Below are 24,597 nucleotides of genomic sequence, written 5' to 3' on the forward strand. Positions count from 1 at the left end.
GTATCATTTATAACTAATCATAAACTAATTAGGCTTAAAAGATTCGTCTTACGATTTCTCATATAACTTTATAATTAGTTTGTTGTTTTATCTATGGTTTAGTATACTATTTAGATATACAAAGATTCGATGTGATGTTTATAGAAAATAAATTTAGAAACTAAACAGAGAGTTTTATAGACGAAATCGTTTTTTTGGGTACTTTTATAAATAATATTTTGTCTGTTTCAAACATACTTTATATTTTGCTTTTGTTCCGTAAGAATATTTTAAGCATTTATTGTATTGGATTTCGGTAAGTTGGTTGCGAGAGACATGCTTTGGGTTTTGAAAAGACGATAATTGCATCGAAATTTGAAAGAGCAAGGGTAATCTAGTCTTATGATTTTGTATTTGTATATATGAAATAAAGCTAAAAATAAAATATTTTTAAGATGGAGGAAGTGCAATAATTTCGGAATTCATATAATCATATGAGGCGGGTATAAATCTTAAAGTGCATCTAACATACTAATGGATTTTATTAGTACAGAATAAATCTGATTGTTTGATTAATCGCACGATCCACTTTACATAGTATATGATATATGTAGATGCAGTTCCTCTTACTTACTTCACATCATGATGTGGTCACGGATATATAGGCCATGTCTTTTGAGCTCACATATTACTGATCACGTCACAGTGAAGCAACGTGAGATAATCTCAATTCATATGACTACTTTGATTAATTTTTAATAATATATTAGTATGCAAGTAAAATGACTTCTATATATCTATTTATTAACGTTTTTTTTTGATTGAAAGATACTACAACAACATTTGAGATTACTATATGATTAATTATTTATAAAGATAGATTGATATGATTTTGAAGAGAACTTTTCTATTAAAAAAATGCAAAAAATACTGTTTAACTATTTTAGAGGCACAGAAAACGAGGAAATAAGTGAGTAATATATGCTGCCGGACACGGCCTACTTTTCAATAGCTGCAATAATTATGCAAGTATCTGTTTACTCTGGTTTATTTCTTGTACATTTCACAATAATCATTTATTTTGGGACAAGATTTTTAATCAAAACCATGACTCACTTATCCTGGAACGGAGCGAGTGGGTGAGAGGCAGCCGAGCATGGGAGCCGGTACAGTAGCAGGCTATAAGCCAATTATAAGTATATTTTAAAGAGATAAGAGAACAGAGAGAAGAGATGTGGGCTACTAATTTATAGTCAGCTGCATACGGGCTCTAAAACAAAATGTGTGTATAACATGTAGGACCATGTATTTATATTTTATAGGTAACTATTATATAAATTGACTATTATATTAGCTATAGATGAATTAGAGCCAGTAGTTGGCTGTACTATTAAACTTGCTCTAAAGGGAAGCCAGCCTGGGCATAGGTCCAAGCCGAAAGCTGCACCCCATCTCCCGAAAACTTGCTCTAAAGGGAAGCCAGCCTGGGCATAGGTCCAAGCCGAAAGCTGCACCCCATCTCCCGAGAAATCCACCAAAATTCCTTCCATTTTCTGCGACGGCGCCCATGCTAAGGTACTGGCTCTTTGAGGAAAAAAAAAGTTACTCAGGATACATGGCCCGGCCAAAAATTTGGTCAAGTCACATGGGCTATCTATTTTGTTGTATCAAGTAGAGGATTGTGATAGACTCAGCATGCTCGCTGATGATATTTTGTGAAAAAAAAATTAATATACCTTTTCTCCTCCGTTTAGCATAAATATATATAGGAGCGAAAAAAATTGCGAAAATATATATGTACCGTGACATACATTCACAGCAACACGGTGTCGTGTAGTGGGTCTACCGCACTGGCGTGCTCCACAGTTAACACGGCTACCGCTTCCCCATGCCATGGCACTACAGTGGCGTTGCGTGCTTGTGTAGTGGTATATGTATGTTTCTATAATTCCTCTTCCTACGTATATATTCATACAATCAAGATTTCTCTTCATACATATATATTCATATTATCAAGGAAGAAAATGTTTTTATTTTTTGATATTTTGCTAGGTGTCCTGAACAATACGCATTATTAGTTCTCAAATGGTCACAAACTGAATACACACCTGGAGCCAGCCTAAATAGTCGAAGAAATATTTCAAATGCATACACATCTTTTGAGCACACTGTTGGGAATAATAGAAGACACGGGATTTAACGTGAAAAAACTTACGGGAAAAAACCACAGGCGTCAACCGACAATATCCACTATGAGACGACAATATCCCCTATGAGGTGATGATTATAATAGCAGAGGAATACACCGGGTTGTCGCACCCTTCCCATACAGTTTACCAGGAATATATATAAGGGAAAATCAAGCAGTCCTAATAGAAAAAGGATTGCATAATCCTATTAGGAAACTAATCCTACTCCTACTCCTAGTACAAAAGGGCTAGAAGAAACCTAGTAGGAAAGTAGTAATATAATTCAAATACATTACAGATAATAATTCGGATCATATCTCTAACGATCTCCACCTTGAAACGAATTCCCTTGTAGCATAAAAATTGAAATCACCAGAAACCTCATATAAATAAAATCACCTTGCGGCAAATAGTCTTTTAGACTATAATAAGCACGAACCAAACTTAAGGACAACGAGAATCTCGCTTGTTTTTAACAGGAGCAGTGAACCATACTTCAAACTCGTAATGGGAATAAAACCCTAAACCCATTGGTATAAATTGGTAGAATCCAACAGAGATGCGAACCAAAACGAAGTACTTGAATATCCTGATAAACCTTATGAAAAATTGGTCATGTGCTCATAGCAGTTCCTCTGGAATCACGCGATCAAAACAAGAGCATTGAATAATACTTCAAAACTCGCCATAGGATCAAATCCTAAAGATGTTGGTATAAATTAGGGAAACCCAACAGAATAGTGAAACGAAGTATTGAAATCTCTTGGAAAATTTGATCAAAGTGATAAACGGGAACGAAAATCTTCTCGATGAATTGTTTTTCCTTCCAAACACCAGCTTGCAGAAGAAAAGTCAGTAGATCGAAGGGCGCCAATGCTGACGTCAGAAATCAATCTGGTCTGACGAACCAGCCAGCGATGGCGGATTGCAAATTCTCATCAGAACCTATCATATACTGAAATTGATCTTGCTATCAAACTTCTCAATGTCTAATTTGGGGAAAGACTTCAAGAAGAATTTGCAGATCAAAAATATAATAGGTTGAACAGAGAAAAAACTTCCTGATATGTTGCTGTGTGGATGAAGTGGCAAATCTCTAAGAAACTTGAAGCCAGGGAAGGAGAAAAAGCTTTACTTTTTATTTGCTGCTCCTCGCCTTTGCTGTGGTGTGCATGCGTGCAGGACAGGGAGTGGACGAGCGTGAGGACGCCCCGACAGAACAGATGCATGCAATCTGTATCGCCGCTCACGTCGAGGACGAACGCTGCCGCCGGCCGTAGACACTCGACGAAGAACGCTGCAAACCGGGTAGATCGGATCTTGGCTCTGATACCACTTGTTGGGAATAATAGATCAAGACACAGGATTTAACGTGAAAAAACTTGCGGGGAAAGACCACGGACGCCAACCAGCAATATCCACTATGAGGTGATGATTACAATAGCAGGGAAATACACCGGACCGTCGCACCCTTCCCATGCAGCTTATAAAGGATATATATAAGGGGAAATCAAGCAGTCCTAATAAGAAAAGGATTGCACAATCCTATTAGAAAACTAATCCTACTCCTACTCTTAGTAGAAAAGGGCTAAAAGAAACCTAGTAGGAAAGTAGTAATATAATCCAAATACAATACAGATAATAATTCGGATCATATCTCTAACACACATTGAATTAGGACCATTATAATCTAGTCAGAGGTTCAAAAAAGAATCAAAAGAATACGTTCTGATCCATGTCCTCATAGCACATACCAGCATGTTGTCAAAGAGACAAAAGTTCAATTCAAATCTGGAAGATCCAAAAATGGATGACATCAAAGTACACTCTTTGGGGTATGATTAATCTCACATCATCAGCAAACATACAATGGCTACCAACAAAAGGATTAGCTGGTTGAAAGGATGAACTGAAGGAGCCCAGTTTGAGCCAGGGGGAGCTGGAGAGTAACCACCAGAACCTGTGCTTGTGCTGAGGACGACGACGACCCAGTCGCCCTCGTTGGCGATCCCGACACCGGAGAACTTGGTGTCATTCAGGTACTGGTTGTACTGTGACTTGGTGTAGTTGGTCAGAACCACATCAGGTACAAGACCGGGAACGCAGGCCGGCATCACCTGCCCATCTTCGGTCACTGATGCGTTGAGATGGCAATGGTCGAGGTACTTCGGGTAGTCGGGGAACTGCTGCTCGGTGCCAGGGACGGTGTTGGCTCCAGTGGTGTTGGTGCAAGGTTGGCCTTTGAATTGCTTCGCTAGCTGCTCAGCCAGGCATGCGGCATTGTTGTTCTCGGATAGCGCAGGGACTTTGAGAGAAGCTCTGTAGCTGTTGATGCCCTTGAGAAGCCGCGAATCACTTCCTGGAAAGAGTGAGAATTGTCAAGCAAACAGTATAAACATGATGACATCTCCGAGTTTCCTGGTTTAACAGCAGAACATTTTGTATGCATATCAGATCTTGAGTTCTTGACCAGCAAAAGGTAGTATTTTACATTCAGGCCATCTTCGGTTTGGAGGAATTTTATAGGAATTTTGGAGGAATAAAACTGTTTCCTCTAAAATTCCTATAAAATTCCTGTGATCCGAAAAAACCCTCAATCTTTAGAAAAGGTAACCACAGTAAGTAGCATTGAAAAAAAAAATCAGAAATCACCTAACAAATGCATCTCAATAAACTATATACTATAATGTCAGCAAGTTCTTGCTGTGCCATATGCATTCAAAACCATGCATCAAAACTGTGCCATGCACCTAAACACATCAACTCAAAGACATTGCAACAGTGACCCAAGTTACTAAAATTTCTCCTTAGCATTCTAGCAGTGGGTGCTGCACATAAACATGTGCATCAACCATCAACTCAATAGGCATAGCTGAAAACTACAATTGTTCATGTAACGTCTCTAAACATCAGATCTTGCACACTGAAAGCTATATTTTGCGGAAACAGATTACTGAACAAGATCTCAAATCAAAGGAAAGGACTCAGCAAACCTTGAAACTGTCTCACAAACCACCAATTACCAGATCTCTGACCAGCACAAATGCCCAGTGCAACCACTTGGGCGCTATCTAAGCAATTGGGCATATTAACAGGCCACTACAGGCTAATTTACACGGATCGCGACAAGGAGCATCTTCTGCAGAACCCCCAGACCGCCATGGCCCATGAACCAACTAAATTTGAGCAAGATGCCAGCTAAAAAATATCATTTGCACTCTACTATAACACCCAAGACCACGCATTTACGGAGAATCAGATCCATCTACACTACAAGAACATTGAATGGAAAGCAAACCACAACAACAACCGCGACCATCGAGCTCGAATCAGATTGCAGTAACAGCAGTGGGGAGTCCAAGAACCGATCTTTTACCATCAGATCTGGCGCAATGCAGCAAGGAGGAAGCGAGGACGAGGAAGCAGAGTAGGGAGATCTTGGAATCCATTCTTGGCAACACAGTTCCTCAGCTGCAGCGGTTGCTTCTCCCGGGAAGAAGAAGAAGAGTGAGGTGAGAGGCAGGCAACAAGTATACAAGAGGAAGGAGGCTAGTTGCTGTCACCAACCACTTGATTTCTTTTACTCATTTCTTGATTACTCTTTACTCTTCCTTCCTGCCTGTCCTAGAAAGTGGCGATAAATGTTTTTATTAGGGTCCTTTTTGTACATTTGTGCTGGAAAAAAATGGATTAGTGGTTTTGTATCTTGTACTTTGTGGACCATTTTCCACAGGCAAGTTGGGAGCTTTTTGGTTATACCTAGCTTTTAGCAGCTGTTGAAATCAATTTGCTTCAAAATTTACTGTTATCATGTAACTTAATGAAACTCCGAAAGGAACGTGATAACCGTTTTTCTTATCTTAGGCACCGTTCCAGAGGAGGACATAAAGAAAGTCTCTTTTTTTTAGTGCGTTATTTGAATGGTTAAACAGGGTGATTTTAAAAAGAAATATATAAAAAATTGTTTTAAAAATTTTATTAATCTTTTAGAATTGAAATAATTAATAATTAGTCATGTGTTAATAACTCACGTCGTTTTTCATATCTTATTCTTCTTTCACTTTGTGTCAAACTCCCTTACAGTATATCCAAGTCACCTCCATCTAATCTCAATCTAAAAAAAACTCACCTCCATTTACATTTTGTACATTTTATTAAAAAAAGGTTTTTAAAGAGGATCTAAAAAATGTATCCATCGGGCAAAAATAATTATCCTTTGCCCAAAAAAAAGTTAATTATCCCTAGGAGGCATATAGATCCTTTCGTGATCATTTTTTTCTCATGAATTTGTTACCTATTTAAATAAATAAAACTATATTTCGTTTATACCTGTCGATCCTCATATAAAAAACAATACAAGCACAATACACAGAGTGTGCATTCAGAAAGTTTGTGTCATAATTAAGCTCACGCACGTGTACACCGTGGTGTTGTATGTGCTTAATTAGAAAACAAATTTTGCACCTCTATCTTTTCAGGTATGCTTATAATTATAAGACAAAATTTAAATCTTTAATCTAGTTTTTTCACCGATACTTATTTTCTAGGCTTGAGAATTTTAGATAGCTAAAAATTTGTTTACAAATTACTTTTCGTTTATAAATATATCATTTGGCTAATGACCTCTCGAACCCTCGACGATCCCCCCAAACTGTCGGTGTTAGTCAAGTGGTTGCTGCGTGATCATCATCTGAGACGATGCTACCACAAATTTGTTCTTCTCAGGGAAAAAAATGGTAACCTGTTTCGTATTGTTAGATTTTTCGAGTTAATTTTAAGGTTTTTCATCGTGATTTATTTTTTAGCCTTTACTTTTAGAACATGTATATAAAATTTTTACCATAAATTATTTTAGTCATTAATAAACATCTCTTATGCCTATTATAGGTCATAACATGAGGCTGTTATATTGTGAAACGAAGATAGACTGTGATAGGTTGTGTTTTTTCTGGATGAAAGATAGAATTTGTCTAATTTTTTATAGTTATTTAATAGTATAAAGTACAAATTTAAAAATCTATTCTACGAATATAAGATAATTAACTTGTACATATAAAACATTTTATAAGCTATTTAATATTTTGGAAAGCGTGCGTACAAGTCAAGTTGAATTAAGCTGTAGACAACGTGCAGTACTACTGTTGATTAATGGAAAAAGGAAAGAAAGAAATAAAGGAGGAAAGGTGTTAGTTTGGTCGTTGGGTTTTCAATTAATTTAATTACCCCTGCGTTTGTTCGACCATCTCAGCTGGTTGGTCCTGCACCGACGTTAAAAAGGGTTGGTGTGCAGTGCAGTGCAGCGCGGCAACGAACGCACGACAGCTCACCGCGTCACGACGGCGATGTCGGAGCCGACATATTACACGCACGGCTGGCGCCGGTGATTTCACCTTCCGTCGTCGGTGCGTACCTTACCTCCGTTCGATCAGCCAGTGCCGCTAGAGGGGGGAAAAAGGTTTAATATTGTGAAGTGGGTATGGCTTGATTGATTAATTTTTGTCCCGGTAGAATCTGAACGCTCGAGGATTCGTGGGTTCGGGCCTTTTACCGAAGCTTTGGATCCGGACAATCTGTTTGGTAGACAGCTTTGGAGAAAAAAAAAGCTCATAAACTAACTTCTCTAGTTTTTTTATTTTTAATTCATTTTCTAAAATCTATAACTACAGATTAAACGGCTTTTTTTCAAAAGAAACTCCTCCAAACATACCCTTTGTAGGTTTGCCTTGGTGCTTATATTTTGGAATGCACCACTCAATGACAAGAAATTATTTGTACGAGATATCCATTAATAACACTAAGTAGTTAAATGCAATGTTATCATAGATTTCTTAACGCGATATTTAACTATTTATCTTATTAAAACAACATATAACAAACGTATAAAAATATAGCCTCGTGCCGTCTTGCGCACGGACATCGCCGCTGATAGCGGTGGTGCACTTGCACGGTTGCACGCGACAATGAGGCGGAAAACATCAGCCGCTTGCTTGGTAGATCCTTCGGAGTGTTGGAAAAATGACGGCCAATGGTCCAGTGATGCGTTTGATAAACTCGCTGGTGATCCAGCACGTTGAAGTATTAGCTATAGATTTGCTATATATATAACACATATACATGGATCCATATGTTAATATAGATAATATCTTGTAACGGAGGACTTTTAATTCCCAATGCAACATATTATACCAAATTACCCGTCCACGATCCTTAGTTCATTTTAACCCCTGCAACTCCAGTTATGATTTTCCATTCTCAAAATCACCTTTCAGATTCGTGTTTTGAGAGTACACTTGGAAAAAAAAAAGGGTACACTGCTAAACATTTGCATTCAAGCTATGAAACCCAAATCACGTAATCAAATACTAATACAAGTTAAGCTAAAAGCTGGCATTTCATTCATATCTACATGACGAGAGAAGTTCCACTGTCGTTGCCAAATAAGGTTATACTATTTACATCACCTACGAGCAACCTCGGTCAGGCTACAAAACGGCAATCCTAAATTTTTGGTCAGGCGACAATAGGCGGTGTTGTTCTCAGAACCACGGGTGCCATGTCGGATCCATCATACAAAGGTTCCTAGAAGATAATGCCGCCTCCACGAGATCCGTGACGCCTCTCTGGACCGATTGGGGTGGCTCCGTTGAATTCTCCTCCTGAAGTCAAGAGAAAAATAATCCGGGATGTGAATAATCCTCACCCATTAAAGAAATGATTCATAGTGATAGCATCATCATTCTAAAAGTTGTGACCACCAGGGGAAATGAGTATATACAGAAAAGGGAAAAAATATCCAGACAAACATAAATCAAGTTCAAAGAAACGGCATACCTCATCAGCAAGGTAGTGCGGTGATATTAATTTGATACGGTTAATGACATGCTCCACGTTGTTTATCACCTTCTGCTGGAAATCCAATGGGTTAATCATTCCAGGAGCAACTGCAACAGAAGGAATGCCTAGTGGCCTTCTCCATGACCAAGATAACAGTTCATCACGGAAAAACATAGCCAAATGATGCCATATATGCTGGCTTTGCTGAAAATCATAAATGACAGGAAAGTTAGATAGATGAACCACAAACTGCCATACCCAACTCGGAATGTATGAAGTCAAACTTAAAAAATCTGACCACTAATATGCACAAAGTATTTTGATTTGCTATGTGAAAGTAATTCTAAGTTAACATGAAACTGGAAGCGTCACGGTGAAAGCCTGCACAGTTTGTATTGTAGAATTATCAGTCTAGAAAAACCTGCCAAAAAGAATTGCGGCATTAACAAAAATAAATAGGAAAAATCTTATTTCCCCCTTATTTATAAGGGCGTGTTTGCCTAAGGAGTTGATGAAATTGACTAAACTACCCTTCATATATACTCCCTCCATTTCAAAATACAAAATACAGAGCATATTTTATTTTGTTAAGGCAAGAGTTTGACTAAAGATTACTCTATTAATATAATACTTATGTGCCACAAAAGTATAATCACAAGAAAGCACTTTCCAATATGAATCAAATGATATCAATTATGTTTCATAAAATAATATCTTAATAGAATATTTTTTTTATCAAACTCGTCCTAACAAAACAAAATATACCATATATTTTGAAATATAGTTCACTCTTATTCTCAAACATCTACCACTAATCTGGCCGTTGCTGTCATTTAATGTTACACATGTTCATGCTTGCCTTCTCTGTGTGCATGCAAATCACATTTACATTGGAGTGACAGCTGTGGAGTAAATGAGCAAGATAATGCATTGTACATGTATGCACCCTATATAAATCAGGATGCAAAAAAAATTATATGTGCTAATGAATCTAGACACATATACACAAACATATTCATTGATACATGGATGAATCTAGGCAAACTCAGAAAGTCTTTAAAATATGAAACGCGGAGAGTACAAGCTCTATAATAAATAACAATGGGAGTACTACCATTAGCATATCCTACTAGAATTCACTCTTCCAAGAATGATACTCACTTTTGGTGAAACCACAGACTGGGCAGCAGAACACATGGCAGACACAATGAGACCCTCGACACCAAAATTTGAGAAGAAAGCTTGCATGTTGCGCGTCAGCCTAAAGGGAACTAGCTCATTGAACTCGATCATTCCATTTGGATCATAAGCTGCAGACAAGCAAATGTAAGTAATAATTCAAGTGCCTTACTTATAATTAGTGGCAATAATCAAGAAGAGCACCTGGATGGAAGTCAGTCTGGAAGATTTTCCCAGTATTTTTAGCAAACAATATTTTGTTAGGTGCCCTGCCACCAATCTGCAACATGTATGACATGAAACAGGACAGAGCCACTTGGATTGCAAACTGTTTCTTGAAAGTCCAGAGGTGATTGCCGGTTGGTAGAATCTTATGCATGTACTGAGAGAAGATATTATCATTAACGATACTTTTAGTAATTTCATTATAGGCTTGCAAGCGTAATTCCACTACTGCCTCAGGGGACACCTGCCCTGAGATGGCTTGATTCAGCTGTTCTTTAAAAATTGTAATAGGGGAATCAGCTTCTCTATTATGCCGGGCACAGTTAATTTCATACACCTCCAGGAAAGTGCTGTACATCAAATCATCCTCTACCATCCGAACCTGGATTAAGAGGAATGTAAGACCAGGATATACCTTGGAAGCTGAAATAAAACAGGTCTACGGACTATTGTCAGGTAGGGAAGAATGGAAAAGGTACTTCACCTGTGACCAAACAGGAATAATGATTGGGGTATGAATAGCAAGATGGCGCCGCCTAGACTCCTTGTGTTTGTCAAACATTTTGTTTAGTACACGGAATAGCTGCAGCATTCTCTCATCACTCCGGGCATTCGGAGTCAATGATGTCTGAACAATAAAATGGCGCTGTGAACCGTCAGAACCAATAAGTGTCAGGCGTCGGAAACTACTACCATGCCTCCGGACAATTGGAATATCAGGTCCAACTCTGTCCAACTTGACAGTATGATCAGGTGCAACCTCCTGCAAAAGAAAAGTAAAACTTATACAATAGAAACGATAAATAGCACATAAAGAGATGTGCAATCAAGAACCGCACAAGCGGGATAAGCTTTCACAATACTGGCAAACCATCCATATGGTATTGCACTGATGAGTGATATATTGACTTCAACATTGAGGATATGAAGTTATCATTGTGACCAACCTGATCTGTAAAGTATTGCCCAGGAAGTTCTATATCAGCAACATGGAAGTCCCTAAGAATTTTACTTTCTTCCTCTAGCTTCAAAATTGCAGGAAACCGATCCTCGACATTACTCTGAAGAACATTCTTCCAGTGCTTCAGTCTCTCAGTGAGTTCAGCAAGTGTTGCTGGGAAAGTCGTAGCACTTTCTGGGTCAAGATCACGTTCAAAATCTTGCTTGTACTCCTTGACAAAATCAACATGCTTGTTAACAGCATCTTGTGAAAAGCAAGCTCGGCATACACCAGAAAGTTCCTTCTTGAGAGATTGTGGAACCTCGCCTGTAGTTGCAGTCGGGTACTTGTAACAGCGATGAAGAAGTGCATTAACCACAGCAAGAAGTCTTTCCTCAGGAAGAGTAACAAATCTTGATCCAATTTCAGACAATAAAACCTGAAACCAGCAACAAAAAGATTAGCATACATACAAACATAAACTGAAAATGTTTTAGCACTAGATTGCTGTTTCTTCATGTTGATTTCTTCAAGCTTCTGTAATCATAACAATTCAAATCAAATAGTCCCTCCAATCCCATTACAAACCATATTAGCTTTGTTGTCTTGTTCGAATAATATAATCCCATTACAAACCATATTAGTTTTGCTGTTTTGTTCGAAAAATATAAGGGACACATTATATTGAAAGCTTCCCCCATGTCACTATTCCATCCCCTCTTGACACTTGTAAATATTATGCTCGACAACCAACACAAGCCACAATTTTCAAAGCACTTAATGAAGGGGAAATAAATCTCTTATGGATTCCTACTTGACCCTTTGTCACTGGCCAAAACATGACTTACAATAATGACTGAAGGAGCAGAACAAGTGATTATGCATGGTCTTCTGCTCCCTTAAATACTATCTTTGCTAAAAAAAAATCCTGGCAAACATGCTAAATTTACTTTTTGAAAAGGAACTTGAAAAAAAAAAGGAATGTCCAAAGAAAGAACAAGAAGAAATGGCTTATTCTACACCAATGTACAATACACTTTGGCCTGTATGTATGGTAAGAATCTAATTTCATAAAAAAGGTAATGGACACGGTCATCTCCAATATCCTACAGGATATAGCCCAGTCTGTTACTTCTTACCTCAAGTTCATTGGCTAGGTTGGTATGCTTGCTCCTAAGAGCTTCCATTATATCCTTTGCAGCATCAAATGCACTTGCTGCAGAAGTTACCCAGCCAAGTCCATTATTGCGTCTTACTGGCATTTGTGAACCATCTGTACCTGTTGAACTTGGTTGGCCTTGATCATGGCCAGTGCTTGTACCACCCTCAACATTAGATCCTTGCTCTTGTCCTTGTAGATTGCCCCCATCATGAGGAGCTGTGGCACCACCTGACGGGGTTGCTTGATGAACCTGATTGTCAGAAGCCAAGTTCCCACCACCAAGATTAGATGTCCTTGCGTTCCCTTCAGATAAATTATTGGCAGCATTATTTGCCAACATAGCCTGCTGCATACGCTGCTGAGCTAACATATTTCTTCCCATTTCAGATTTAGTAGCAACATCACGACGCTCCATCAAGTATGTTCGAAGCCAATAATACAATGCCTGCAAGAAAACCTCTCAGATATGCACATCTAGAGACAATAGTTTTTAGCAAAACTAATTTGCAGTTTAAAAAATCTTCAAGTTCAAGAAATCAATATGACAAATGATCACACTCACCTGTGGATAAACTTGGGCGATTTTTAGCAAAACTAATTTGCAGTGTTGAGCTTCATTTCTCTGTAATGATAGCAATAACTGAGGTATCCACGAAAGCCAAACCCAATGGGGCAACTGCTCAAGATATTTATCCAAAGCTCTTCCAGCAGGTTCATTTTGTGCATCGAAGCTCAGAAGGTAGAGAATTCGTGCAAGATGACTCCTGGAGTTTGAAACTCCATATTTGATACCTTGGAAGAAACAACTTACAGCATACTCAAGCCAAATCTCGTCTTTTGTCTCTTTGAAAACCTGACAACACACACACACACACACACACAACTATGTCAGATCTGGAAAATGAAGGGGTATTACTAAGAGCATAAAGGACAAAGTGCATACCATATCACAGTAATTTCCCCAGCTAATCCATGCTTTTGGCAAATGCTTAAAAAGTGTTATAGCATTTGAGTAAGCAATGTTCGCATTCTCACAGTCATTCATTTTTAGCAGGAAGTCACCTCTCAGACGAAATATTTCCGCTTTGTTCTTCACAGGGAAAAATTCCAGATTTGTGTTATTGATTAAGTTAAGACCGCTGACTAGTTCGCCTTTCATCTCTAAGTATGCCTTGGCTTGTTCACATATCTTCACAAATGCCTCCTGAAATCAGATCAGAACACAAACAGGTAAATAAGATGATATCGCACACTATACAATAGTAAAAATTTGATAATTTGTCATCACAGAGGCAGTCACCTGAACTTCCATGGTAGCATGGCCATACATCTTATCAAGTATAGTTACACAAACATCAGGAAGACCTTGCTTGCGAGCTATGTGAGCAAGCTTGTTCACATTCCAAGCTTTGTCTCTGTAACCAAGATGATGAAGTTGAGGATTTGTTTGGCCAAAATCCTTGAATGCATCTATTACTGAATTGTACATCTCATTCCTCCACTGGAGCAGGTCATACCAAACAGTCATATTATCCCATTCATTAGGAGTTCGAAGTCTCCATGTCTCAAGAATATCCTTGAGGTCAGCAAAGGAGTTGTGGTGATTGGAATTAGCACCAGAATTTCCTGAAGCTGGTTTGTTCCCATTTGCAATGTCAAGCAGTATTTTAGAGGATTCTTTCACTTCAACCAACTGCTGAAACTGCTGCAGCAGAGGCATACGGGACTGCACAGACATTTCTGGTAACTGCCACCATTGCTCTAGTGCAAGTTCAACACCTTTGCTGACAAGGTTCTCAGCCTCTCCAACACCATTAGTACTTTTGTCATGAAGAGTGAAAAATGATTGAATAAGGCGTAATTTTGGTGTTTCTTCTACCTGAGCTTTCGGAATAACATTATCCTTCATATATGTCCAGTCGGGTGCCTTCCAAAGGCAGTCTAAGAGAATCTCGTAATTCTCCACACCTTTTCCAAAATCAGCCAATACTTCCCACTGACCTAATTGAGTGGCACAAGACAACCACTGTTCTTCCCAAAGACACATTTCAGCCTTAGGGACTGTGTTATTATATGTGCCTTGAGTTGCTTTTATCATTGCCTGGTAAAAGAGATTTTGTGCTTGCTGCCAGTAACCATGTTGGACAAGTGATAGCCCAGCTCTAGTTTCTGCAGTGATTGATCTTCTCTTCCATAATCCATATCTCATATCATCCTCATTGAGAAGCCTGTATAGTTCAGCCAGTGACTCAGAGCATTTGGCCTCATTCATATGCATCATATGGCTCTCAAGTAATGCAATCGAAGTATGCCACGCATTGCAGGTTTTTCCAATATATTTGATAAGCTCACTAGGCATGCGTGGTTGAGGATGACTCAGGTGAAGACCTTCAAGGAGTGCTTGGGCTACATTAGGTCTGCATCCTTGCTGCCTCTTATGATAATCTTTTGACAGAAGTGCAATTATTGGTTTAGCTAGAGCAACTTGCTCCTCTTTGTGTAAGGTTACCCAAACAATTGGGAATACAAGAACCCACAAATGGTATGCAACATTTGGATCAGCAAATGCAAGTTCCCTCAATGGAGCCATGACATCTGCCACCTACAAAACAAGTGCATATGGGTTATCAGGTCAAAGATTTCACACAAGGAGGTTTGTGAAAAGAAACCAAGCTGCTCCGTTTCTCTTGAGCAAAACTCTAAGAACTTATCCACATGCAACATTTAAATGAAAAGGTAACAAATATATATGGTATGAGACAAAATACTAGCAGCAAACTAGTTCAAGCACAAGTATTTACCACAAGCTTGCTTGCTTCATTTAAGAATTGAGCATGTCTCGTCGTCAGAGAATCAAATGACAAAGATGTACCATCCAAGTTTTCCTGAGCATCAGGACCTTGTTGTGGCATAATCATGCGATCTGGAACTGGCCCAGCTGTCATAAGTGCAGGAACCCGAGCAGAATTTGCAGCGAGTGTAATTGGCTCATTTTCAACTAATATTGCCAAGATGAGATCCAGGCCTTGCTTCAACCAGAAAACATCACTCACTGCTTCCCAGTCCTGGGTCTGTATTATAAACTGCAGCCTAGCAAATAGTGTTTTTCCAACATAATCATGGTAAAGTTTGAAGAATCGCTTCCTCATTTCTGGGTCTTTAGCTCTAAGTCCAAGCATGTATTGCCTCTCCACCTTATGAAAATACTCTTGCCTCAAAGTCAATTGATACCTGCATAAAGAGATCATCAGGAACATCACAATATACTAACAAGAGCTTGCTGTATATATGTACGTACTTAGTTGTATCCCCACAAAGCGAGTAAAGAAGTTGCAAATATTTTGTGTCCCATTCTTCTTGTTCAGACAGGGGGAAGCTTTTTCTGTCAACTACTGATAATTTCTGAAGATAAGCTATTATCTCCTTTGGATTAAGTGAACTAACGGAACCCGTAGATGAAGCAAGCCTGTAGTCATCCTCAATCCAAGCTTTTATCATGTCGAGTATGCATAGCAGAACGCTAGTATCTGTGCCTTTTTCTGACAGGAGTGCTTGAAGTATTTGGCCCATAGATCGCCTGAACTCAGAAGACACCATCACCCTCTCACTTATGAGTTTTAAGACAGTCTTCATGTTAGATATGACAGTAGGGTCTACTGTAGGGCGTGAGTTAACTGATGAATCCAGTTCAGGCCTCTGCCCCTAAAAAAAGGTATACCATGTCAATGCCAAGGAAATGGACCATCGGGGCACATAGAATTTTGCCAAAACATTTACCCATGGTGTTGATGATTGAATCACATAGTTAAACACTAATAAAATCATCCTAGATGTATCTGTGGATTTTCATATTAAGACCTCATTTGTTTCCAGGGACTTTTTTATAGTCCCTATCACATCGAATGTTTGGACGCTAATTAGAAGTATTAAATATAGACTATTAATAAAACCCATCACATACTCTGGACTATTTCGTGAGACAAATCTATTGAGCCTAATTAGTCCATGATTAGCGACTGTGATGCTACAGTAAACATTTGTTAATCGTGGATTAATTAGGCTTAAAAATTTTGTCTAATGAAATAGCATTTATTTATGCAATTAGTTTTGTTATCAATCTATATTTAATACTCCTAATTAACGTCCAAGCATCCGATGTGACAAGAACTTTAAAAAAGTCTGGATCCAAACAGCCCCTAGAAATAATAAAAAGTTTAAAAGGATAACTTTACATAAGAAAAGAAAGTGACCTATCTGAAACTAAAACTGAACCAGGTTAATTACCAATCAGCATGAAGAGCTAGTCAAAATCATATGGACAGCAAAGTTAAACAATATAGAAATTCAGGGTCAGCATACTTGTCGGACATGGTTGCCAGCAGAAGATCCCATGTCACGTGCAAGACGTTGTAGGACTCGAAGAAGCAAACCTATGAACGGATCAATAAAATTCTTCTGTACTTCTGCGAGTGCATTGAGGACAAACAGTGCAAAGCTTATGATAGAGTTAGCATTGCTAGGTTCAAGTGATATCTGTGGAGTTGTTACAGCAGCAAGATGCTTTTGAATGAGATCTTGAACTCTTTGGTACAACAACTTTATATCTTGTGGTGTCGTAGCTGCTTCAAGAGGGAAAGCACTGAATACCATCTTTAGCAGTGAACAAAGAGATTTGCCAGCATCCAGCATTTTGTTATTGAAGCAAGGTTCCAGTATCTAAGGAAAAGGCAACCCAGAATATATCAAACGTAAGAAATTAATGTGTTGACCTAGATAAAATACAAATATAGAAAAAGTAATACAGAGAACAACGTTAATTCAAGTAACTTACTTGAGAAATATGATTGATGTTATTCCGGATAAAGAGGCGGGGCTGCTTTTCTAAGACTTTATTCATAACATCTAGTCCCTGAGCAAGCGCTGTTGCAGGGTCCTTGGACTGGGAAGGGGTCAAATTCCCAAGCAATTTCTCAAGATAATTGAATTTAACGTTGGCATTTGGCCAGACCTCCAAAGCTTTAGTTAGTAGATCAAGAGCTTGCTTATACATTGAGCTAGATTCCTTATCCTTAGGTTCAATCACTAGCGACACCTGTTTCCAAATCAACCAACTACATGAGTATCCGGGACCTCAGATCAAAAAAAAAAAAAAAAAGAGTAGCTGCTGAACGAATTGTAAGGTGGCACAAAGTGATGCACAATATCATTATATTAGCTAGGTGCATATGATAGGATGAAACCACTGCTAGGAATAACTTATCGACCCAATCATGTAATCAAATGTTAGACTCTTTCAGGAGAACAGGCGAGTCAGCCCCCACATTCGTCAAAAGCAATCGTAATGATAGACCATGAGGCGTCAACAGTAAATGCATGTGGCATCAAAATGTCCAGTATTGATTTTTGTTAGAAATAACAGTGACCATGAAATTGATGCAACTTGTATAATTTAGAGCAGAAAAGGTAAACATTAAAAGGATAATCACCCTTATAAGGAAAGTAATGATCATCTCCTCCATTGCAGCATTAGGTTTGTACTCCTCATCTGGTTGCCCAGATGATCCAGGTGTCTCAATATTAGGTATTGATGCCCCACCAGGCGACATCACACAAAGGGGTTGCAAACCTGGTTCAACTTTCACCCTCTTACTCAAATCATCACCAAAGGTGGGAACATCCGATGAACGTTTTGGATCACCACCAAGAACAGGACTAAGCATATCACCAATTTGATTTGGGTTCTCATTTTCCTGCACAACTTTCATCTCACTTTGTCTCTGTCTTTCCCAGGCCACTACCAGTCCAGCAAGTTCAATTGCAAGCCGTCTATTTTCTGCTGTTGTGTTGTAAGGTAGTCCAAGACGGCTAAGGGAATTGACCATCTGGGGAACAAAATGAGCTCTGCAACTGTAGAAGAGGTCTGCATGACGAACAATAAGCTGGAATATGTGAATCATGTTGGGAATTGAATGGCCTTCCTCAACAAGGATTTTCTTGGTGTATCTGATCCATATTGGCATGCGGCTATCCCCTGGAGGGAGTCTTCTAGGAAGGGCAGGCATGAGAATGTCGAGAGCTTGTTTAACCAGCAGTTTATTTTCTGGTTGACATGTCCGTAGTAGAGCAATAAAAACCTGGGCAAAATAATACAACAAGTTGGCTGATTGGGTGTAATAACCTGGTGAAAATGCACAATTACTATAGGAAGAATTTTATGTTATACTACCTGTAGGATAATCTTTTCAGGAGCTTGATAGGCCTCTAAGAAATGACACACATTTACAAAAGCCCACTGCTTGCTGGAATTATCTTCACGTTTGAGATGGTTCCAGCCGAACTTTATCAGTTCCTTTCGGTGGTGAACAAGGTCACTCTGTAGATACTTCAGAAGTAACGTAGCAAGCTGAAGGAGTTCTATTCTCAAGGGTTCATCATATTCAGCACTGACCTACAAAAATTAAAAAACAAAATTGCTCTCATCAGGAAGTAACGAAGGGAAGGCATTCCAATATTAATGTGGTTCACTGTATTCCACCTCTTCCGGAGGATCAAGAAGTTTGTCAACAATAGTTTTAATTATAGATGGATCAACAACTTCCCAGCTTTGTCCATTTTGGAAAGAGTGAGCTAGCATTGGAAGAATAAGTATCTGCATAGCAACAACTAAATGATCTTGCCCATAATGCTTTGACTGGAATATGTTCAGAAAGTGATTAAGAATAATTTTCTTCAGATTTGGCGCATAACCTTCAGCAACCTATATGGAAAATGTAAAAATGGTAAGAAACAGAAAGAACTGGAGAACTACACACAAAAAAAACTGTAATGGATTAGAAAAAAAATGGCATCACCTCTATAACATAAAATTCCTTAAGAAAACTATAATCAATGCGGCTACGGTACAAGAATATTGAAAGCATATCAAATAGTGCACCAACTTCCGTACGATCATGCCTTAGGTAATTTAGGAAGCATTTTATGAGCCGCTTGCTTTCCATCACCTGTTCAGAAAGCAAGATTGTTACAATCCAAAGATATTAAAAAAAAATAAAGACACTTGACTGTTACAGTGTGGAAAAAATACAGGCATGCTCAGTAACTTTAATAAAGCAATTTATTAAGATGTCAAGGATAAATAGCATGTACGCATCATATCAGCGGAGCCTAAATCATTGAACTTCGAATCAGAGAAATCAAGTGCATAAGAGAAAATAAGCACCAGAATGATAATACAACAGATAGCACGCCAAAGATGCTGAACAAATAGTAGCATATGTAGTGAACAAAGATGGTGAAATTTAAATATTATAGTTCATCAAAAAGGTATTTATTTAAAGAACCACCAAAGTATTCAACTTGTTCAACAACTTTGACCATTATACAATGAATTTAGCATGGCAACTAAACAGTCAAGAAAGATAAAATCTACAGTATCAAACATTTAGTCAATAAACAGAGTAGCAATAGTAATAGGTAAATCAAGATAGCGATTCAGCTCAATAACTATCATCTGTTGCCTGGATAGAGGTCATTAGCAATTGAAGAACAGCAACAAAAAGAGACCACAAAACACAATAAACATGCAATTTACAAAGGCATCCAAAGAGAAAATGGATAATGGAAAAAAGGACTGTAATAACACCAATGACTACCTGCGGTAAACTCAATTCCTGCTCATTTTGCAGGCGATCAATTCTTGAGGGTGATTTCCAAGCAAGCAACAAAGTGTCAAAGACAACCCGGTTGTTACAGAGCCATTCAGGCATCAATTTTACAAGGGTTGAAACAAGTTCCAGTCCATTAAAGTAACTGTCAGAACCAGCAGCCATGTTTGATGATGACTGGCCAGTAAAACCTTCAGTTATGGCACCAGTAATGCCCTCATCCTTCACGGAGGAAGATAGTTGATTACCAGCAGCTTCAGTTTGTGAATAAAACTGTGAAAAGGCACTAGCAAGTATTTTTTGTGGCGATTTCGCAAGCTGGTCCCTTAACTCCCCAGTATCAGAGCAGATTATGTACATGAACCTGAAATTTTAAAAAGGACAATCAGTCTCTGGGCATGTGTAAATCTGTGCATTCACAATTTCATTTAAAGTGTAACTTAATAGAACAAGAAGAGCATGTTAGTGTGCCACTTAATATGGTGTGCAAAAAAAAATCAAAATAGCAGGGCACAACAGCAACCAAATGATCAATTTTACAATATGCAAGTTGCAAAATATCATGGCTGGACTGAAAAATCCCAAGGAACAACAATGTGGTATATCCATACATGTTGAAACATAACCAGAATAGAGGTAATGATCCAGTAAAGCCTCAAAGGGAAGTACGCTAATGTAAACAACCAGTGTGTATGTCTAGCTGAACTTTTTTTTTAAGTCTTGCATAAAAGCTTCACAAAGTTACAGCTAAACACCTAGGGTTATTTCAGAAAATCGCCTACCTCCTGAAATATTTTGGATGGCTCAATCGAGCAAGAAAATAGTCTGCAGCCTCCACAGCATAGCGGTTTAAAAATTTTGCAAGTGGGGCACGATAAGGACTGTTGATTTCACTATAAAATTGATCTTCAGGAAGTGCCCTCTCTAAGTCAATTACCAACGTAACAAGGTCATCCAGGAACTTGCTCGCAGCCGGGGGAAGAAGATGAAAGAGCTCGATCATAGCTGCCCAAACAAAGAAAAGAGAAAATTAGACATGGGTTATAACTACCAAAGGTAACAAAATCAAAAATTCAAAAGAAGTACGTAAACAATACAAGAATTGGTCATTTTGAACCACTTTAAAACAAGGCAAAACTTGAACCGTTTTGCACTATCTTGTTCAATAAATATAAGTTGGTGGTGATGGTATATCATCTTTTTGCAAATGGATTGGTACATGCATATGCAAATGCTAGGATCTTCTGTGAAGCATATCTATAACAAGATGGGAAGATATCAAGACCACAAGCATCATGCGGTACACATTTTAAAAAACTTATGTATCAAATTAGTACAATAAGCCAATAAGGTATGTGAAAAATGTAAATCTGGTTTCCAAACCCTAGTGTGATGTATCCTACTTCAAGCAAGATATTGATAGTTAAATAGAGGGAAAGCAATAAAAGTATAAAACTATGTCAAACCTGCAGCTATTTTTGGCTCATCTCCAGCTTTCCAAGATTTTTGGCTCTGGGCAAGCTTTTCTGGCTCCAGCCACTGTTTCAAGTGATCCAATAACTTAGCACCTAAAGTGACATTAAACCAGTTTGATAGTAATTCAAGTAGACGAGCCAATCCTTGCAGTAATGGCATGGTAAGACTCCTTGTATGTGCTAAGTTAACTAAGATGGGCCTTAAGCTGCTTTGAAGAAGATCCTTTGGCATCCTTTGCTGTTGAACAACCTATAAAGTGAAATTATATCAGTAAGAAAATGCTAGATGCTACAGGCACAATTTAGAATTTGGAATTCCAGAAGCAAAATAAAAGAAATTACAAAAGGTAGAAAATAATCTCCTCTGAAATTCCATGCAAATAAAAGAAAGTGATTGCAGGTAAACACCACCTGGCGAAGTCCCTCCTTGGCAACATTGACAATCTCCGTCGTCCTGCATGTCAGAGATTTGAAGAACATTGAGATAATCTTGGACCGCAAGTCGCTGTGATTTGGAGCTTTCAGATCCCCCCATGCCATTGCAGTACAGAGCAGTTCAATGCATGCTGTCCTTAATTTGTTCCATGTCATAACTATTTTTGCATTCATCATCTTTGTGACCCAAACAGTCTCATCAGCCTCAGCTATTTGCAGCGCTTCTTGCAAAAAACTGACAAGCTCAGGAGATAACTTCAGAAGAGGTGGTCTCAGTGCTAGACAGAAATTCAATGCTGTAACAGTACCCACCTGAGATAACAAGAAAGGATCCATCACTGATATCATAAATATTGAAATCCTCAAAAGTTATAAAACAATCGTACCTGCTGCTCAATATTCTTGGAACGCAGAGATCGTGAGATCAGAGGCTGGAGTAATGGTAGATACAGAGGCTCCAGCAATTCAGAGACCTCACTGCCAGTTCTACTAGCAAGCAGGGATAAGCATGCCTGCACATTCTTTCTCACAACAATTGAAGTATTTGGGTTAAACAGTTCCACTGCAAGAAACTCAACAACTCCCTGAAAACTTTGTCGGCGATGTTCACTGTTTGCTTCATCTGCATTGTTGACTACCCGTAAAACTTGTGTAAGGACATGGTTTGTTTCCTCCTGCTCTTTGTTTGCATGCATTGGGAGCCTCTTGAGAACATGTATAAGCCCACGAACAACTCTAACCTGAAAAATGCATAGGATATCCACAGACACTTTACCAACCAGTGCTCCAAGGCCCATTACACCACCCATCTGAGCTTGCCATGTGCTACCATAACAACAATGCAACAAGCGTGGCAATAATTCCTCAAATACTGCCACCCGCACACTTGGGGGAGGAGAATATACTGGATTCAAGGATGGGCTAGAAACTAGCATAGGGGTACTAGGACCGCCCCTTACCATACCAGTATGCTTCATGCGTGCAAGAAAGATTAGTGTCTCAGCAAAAGTATTTAAAGCAGACAGAGCAGCTTTTGCATGTTGACGGTTTTCACTTGAGAGCACTTCAACCAATGAATCCAGAAATATTAAAGGATCCAACTCCCGGAGATTAGATGAAGTGTTGTTCCTTGATCTAGATCCCATTGTGATGCTAGATGAGAGGGACGAGCCAATGGGCTGTGCATATCCAGACTGACTTGAGGATGAAGAATCGATATGGAAAAGCATAGCAAAATGTCGACATAAATCAATAACAAAGTCATCCTTCTCATCTTGAAGGTTGGTGTCAGCATTAGCTGCAATGATAGCTACAAGCAGAACCTTGAAAACAGATTTCTCTGCAAGTAGTTGTGTCTTTGTCTTCACACCTAAATCTCCCTACAGACCAAGTAGCAAATAAAGGGAAAAATCAACAAAAAAACACTCGAGTTATTCTAGACAAAAAGATAAAACACAAAGGCCAGAAAGAATTTCTGCTCTAGTCCAAAATCAACATGCACAATTATAAGAAATCATTTTGATGCAAAAAATTAAAACTTTAAGTGGTAAGAGCCCACTAAAAAGGTTGTTAGAGACAAAAGTTACAAATAATAAAACATCTAAATGCAGCTGTATATAAATATTTCTAAAAGGCAACCTACAGTTTTTAGAGATGATACAATCACACCGTTAATTTATCTATTTTTTGCATTAGCAATCAGACATGAGACATCAATAGATTGATGAACCATAAGAAGGCTATCCATATATAATAAAAATAGAGGTCCTTTTGGAACAGTAAAGGAAACATTACAACATGGCATATTAAATTAGAATCATTAATTAATTTCTGAAGTCTTGTAATATCTTAGTAAGATGTAAGGATGTAAAGCAGCTACTGGACAAACCCATAGTCGCAATCAAATGCTAATCAATATAAACCTAAGTTTTACATTTAGCAATTTTGGACAGAATAAGTCACTTTCAGGACAGAGCAAGATCGATGATGTCAAATGTCACAAAATTAACAAGTAGCCTGAGCAAAACGCATAGCAAGTAATATTAACAATTCCAGCCAACCTTCATATCCGAAGCATCATTGCGACGCCTTGATGGATCCAAAGAAGATATTAGTAGTGTCCCAAGAACTCCAGGGCTCACACCCTCACCAGATACATTTTCCCGCAAATTTAACAAAGAATTCAAGCACACTCGAATAAACTGAAGAGCCTGTTTCCTGTAGAAAGCTTCCATACTATTACCTTGCATAACTGCACTGACAGCAAAGTGTATGCATCTGTCCAGTGGAACTAGAAACGGTGTTGCAGGCTCAAAAGTCAGAACTAAACGAAGTCCATGTTCTGGGTTTTCCTTGCATTCAAGTGCAAGGGGCTCCTTCAAAAATCGCCTATTCCGACCCCCTAGCTTACCTAACAGTTCCAAAGACTTTGTACCCCATGTGTAGGGAGGAGGCCTCAAGTGAGACCATAAAGCAAGAATGACATCAGACATTAAATTGGCCATGCTAGGTTCCA

At 38.6% G+C, this 24,597-nt stretch overlaps 2 protein-coding genes across 3 annotated transcripts in view; both read right to left on the reverse strand.

Moving 5' to 3' along the window:
- Positions 1 to 3,829: 3,829 nt before the first annotated feature.
- On the reverse strand, positions 3,830 to 5,696 carry LOC102713199 (uncharacterized GPI-anchored protein At5g19250-like). Its single transcript, XM_006657980.2, has 2 exons — positions 5,545 to 5,696; positions 3,830 to 4,527 (listed from the first exon to the last, which is right to left on the reverse strand). Exons 1-2 carry the CDS (start codon positions 5,615 to 5,617, stop codon positions 4,016 to 4,018), a joined length of 585 nt encoding a protein of 194 aa, XP_006658043.1. The 5' UTR covers positions 5,618 to 5,696; the 3' UTR covers positions 3,830 to 4,015.
- A 2,597-nt stretch (positions 5,697 to 8,293) lies between these two features.
- LOC102709101 (transcription-associated protein 1-like) overlaps positions 8,294 to 24,597 on the reverse strand; it is a 22,616-nt gene continuing 6,312 nt past the window's right edge. The window contains exons 13-36 of one of the 2 annotated variants that reach the window (XM_006658829.3): positions 24,143 to 24,597; positions 22,469 to 23,461; positions 22,059 to 22,394; positions 21,639 to 21,897; positions 20,955 to 21,177; positions 20,161 to 20,536; positions 19,360 to 19,509; positions 19,044 to 19,265; positions 18,735 to 18,956; positions 17,995 to 18,642; positions 17,340 to 17,600; positions 16,868 to 17,224; positions 15,807 to 16,210; positions 15,310 to 15,739; positions 13,809 to 15,110; positions 13,452 to 13,712; positions 13,071 to 13,361; positions 12,486 to 12,953; positions 11,354 to 11,785; positions 10,891 to 11,169; positions 10,386 to 10,788; positions 10,164 to 10,312; positions 9,000 to 9,206; positions 8,294 to 8,824 (exon numbers count right to left, since the gene is read on the reverse strand). The exon at positions 24,143 to 24,597 is cut by the window's right edge and continues 775 nt beyond it. In XM_006658829.3, the coding sequence (XP_006658892.1) occupies positions 8,705 to 8,824; positions 9,000 to 9,206; positions 10,164 to 10,312; positions 10,386 to 10,788; positions 10,891 to 11,169; positions 11,354 to 11,785; positions 12,486 to 12,953; positions 13,071 to 13,361; positions 13,452 to 13,712; positions 13,809 to 15,110; positions 15,310 to 15,739; positions 15,807 to 16,210; positions 16,868 to 17,224; positions 17,340 to 17,600; positions 17,995 to 18,642; positions 18,735 to 18,956; positions 19,044 to 19,265; positions 19,360 to 19,509; positions 20,161 to 20,536; positions 20,955 to 21,177; positions 21,639 to 21,897; positions 22,059 to 22,394; positions 22,469 to 23,461; positions 24,143 to 24,597 (9,248 nt within the window). In that variant the 3' untranslated portion in view covers positions 8,294 to 8,704. The remainder of the gene's footprint in view (positions 8,825 to 8,999; positions 9,207 to 10,163; positions 10,313 to 10,385; positions 10,789 to 10,890; positions 11,170 to 11,353; positions 11,786 to 12,485; positions 12,954 to 13,070; positions 13,362 to 13,451; positions 13,713 to 13,808; positions 15,111 to 15,309; positions 15,740 to 15,806; positions 16,211 to 16,867; positions 17,225 to 17,339; positions 17,601 to 17,994; positions 18,643 to 18,734; positions 18,957 to 19,043; positions 19,266 to 19,359; positions 19,510 to 20,160; positions 20,537 to 20,954; positions 21,178 to 21,638; positions 21,898 to 22,058; positions 22,395 to 22,468; positions 23,462 to 24,142) is intronic. The other variant, XM_040525734.1, reaches the window with a different exon arrangement.

Source organism: Oryza brachyantha, chromosome 7, assembly GCF_000231095.2.
Source record: "Oryza brachyantha chromosome 7, ObraRS2, whole genome shotgun sequence".
NCBI classification, from domain to species: domain Eukaryota; kingdom Viridiplantae; phylum Streptophyta; class Magnoliopsida; order Poales; family Poaceae; genus Oryza; species Oryza brachyantha.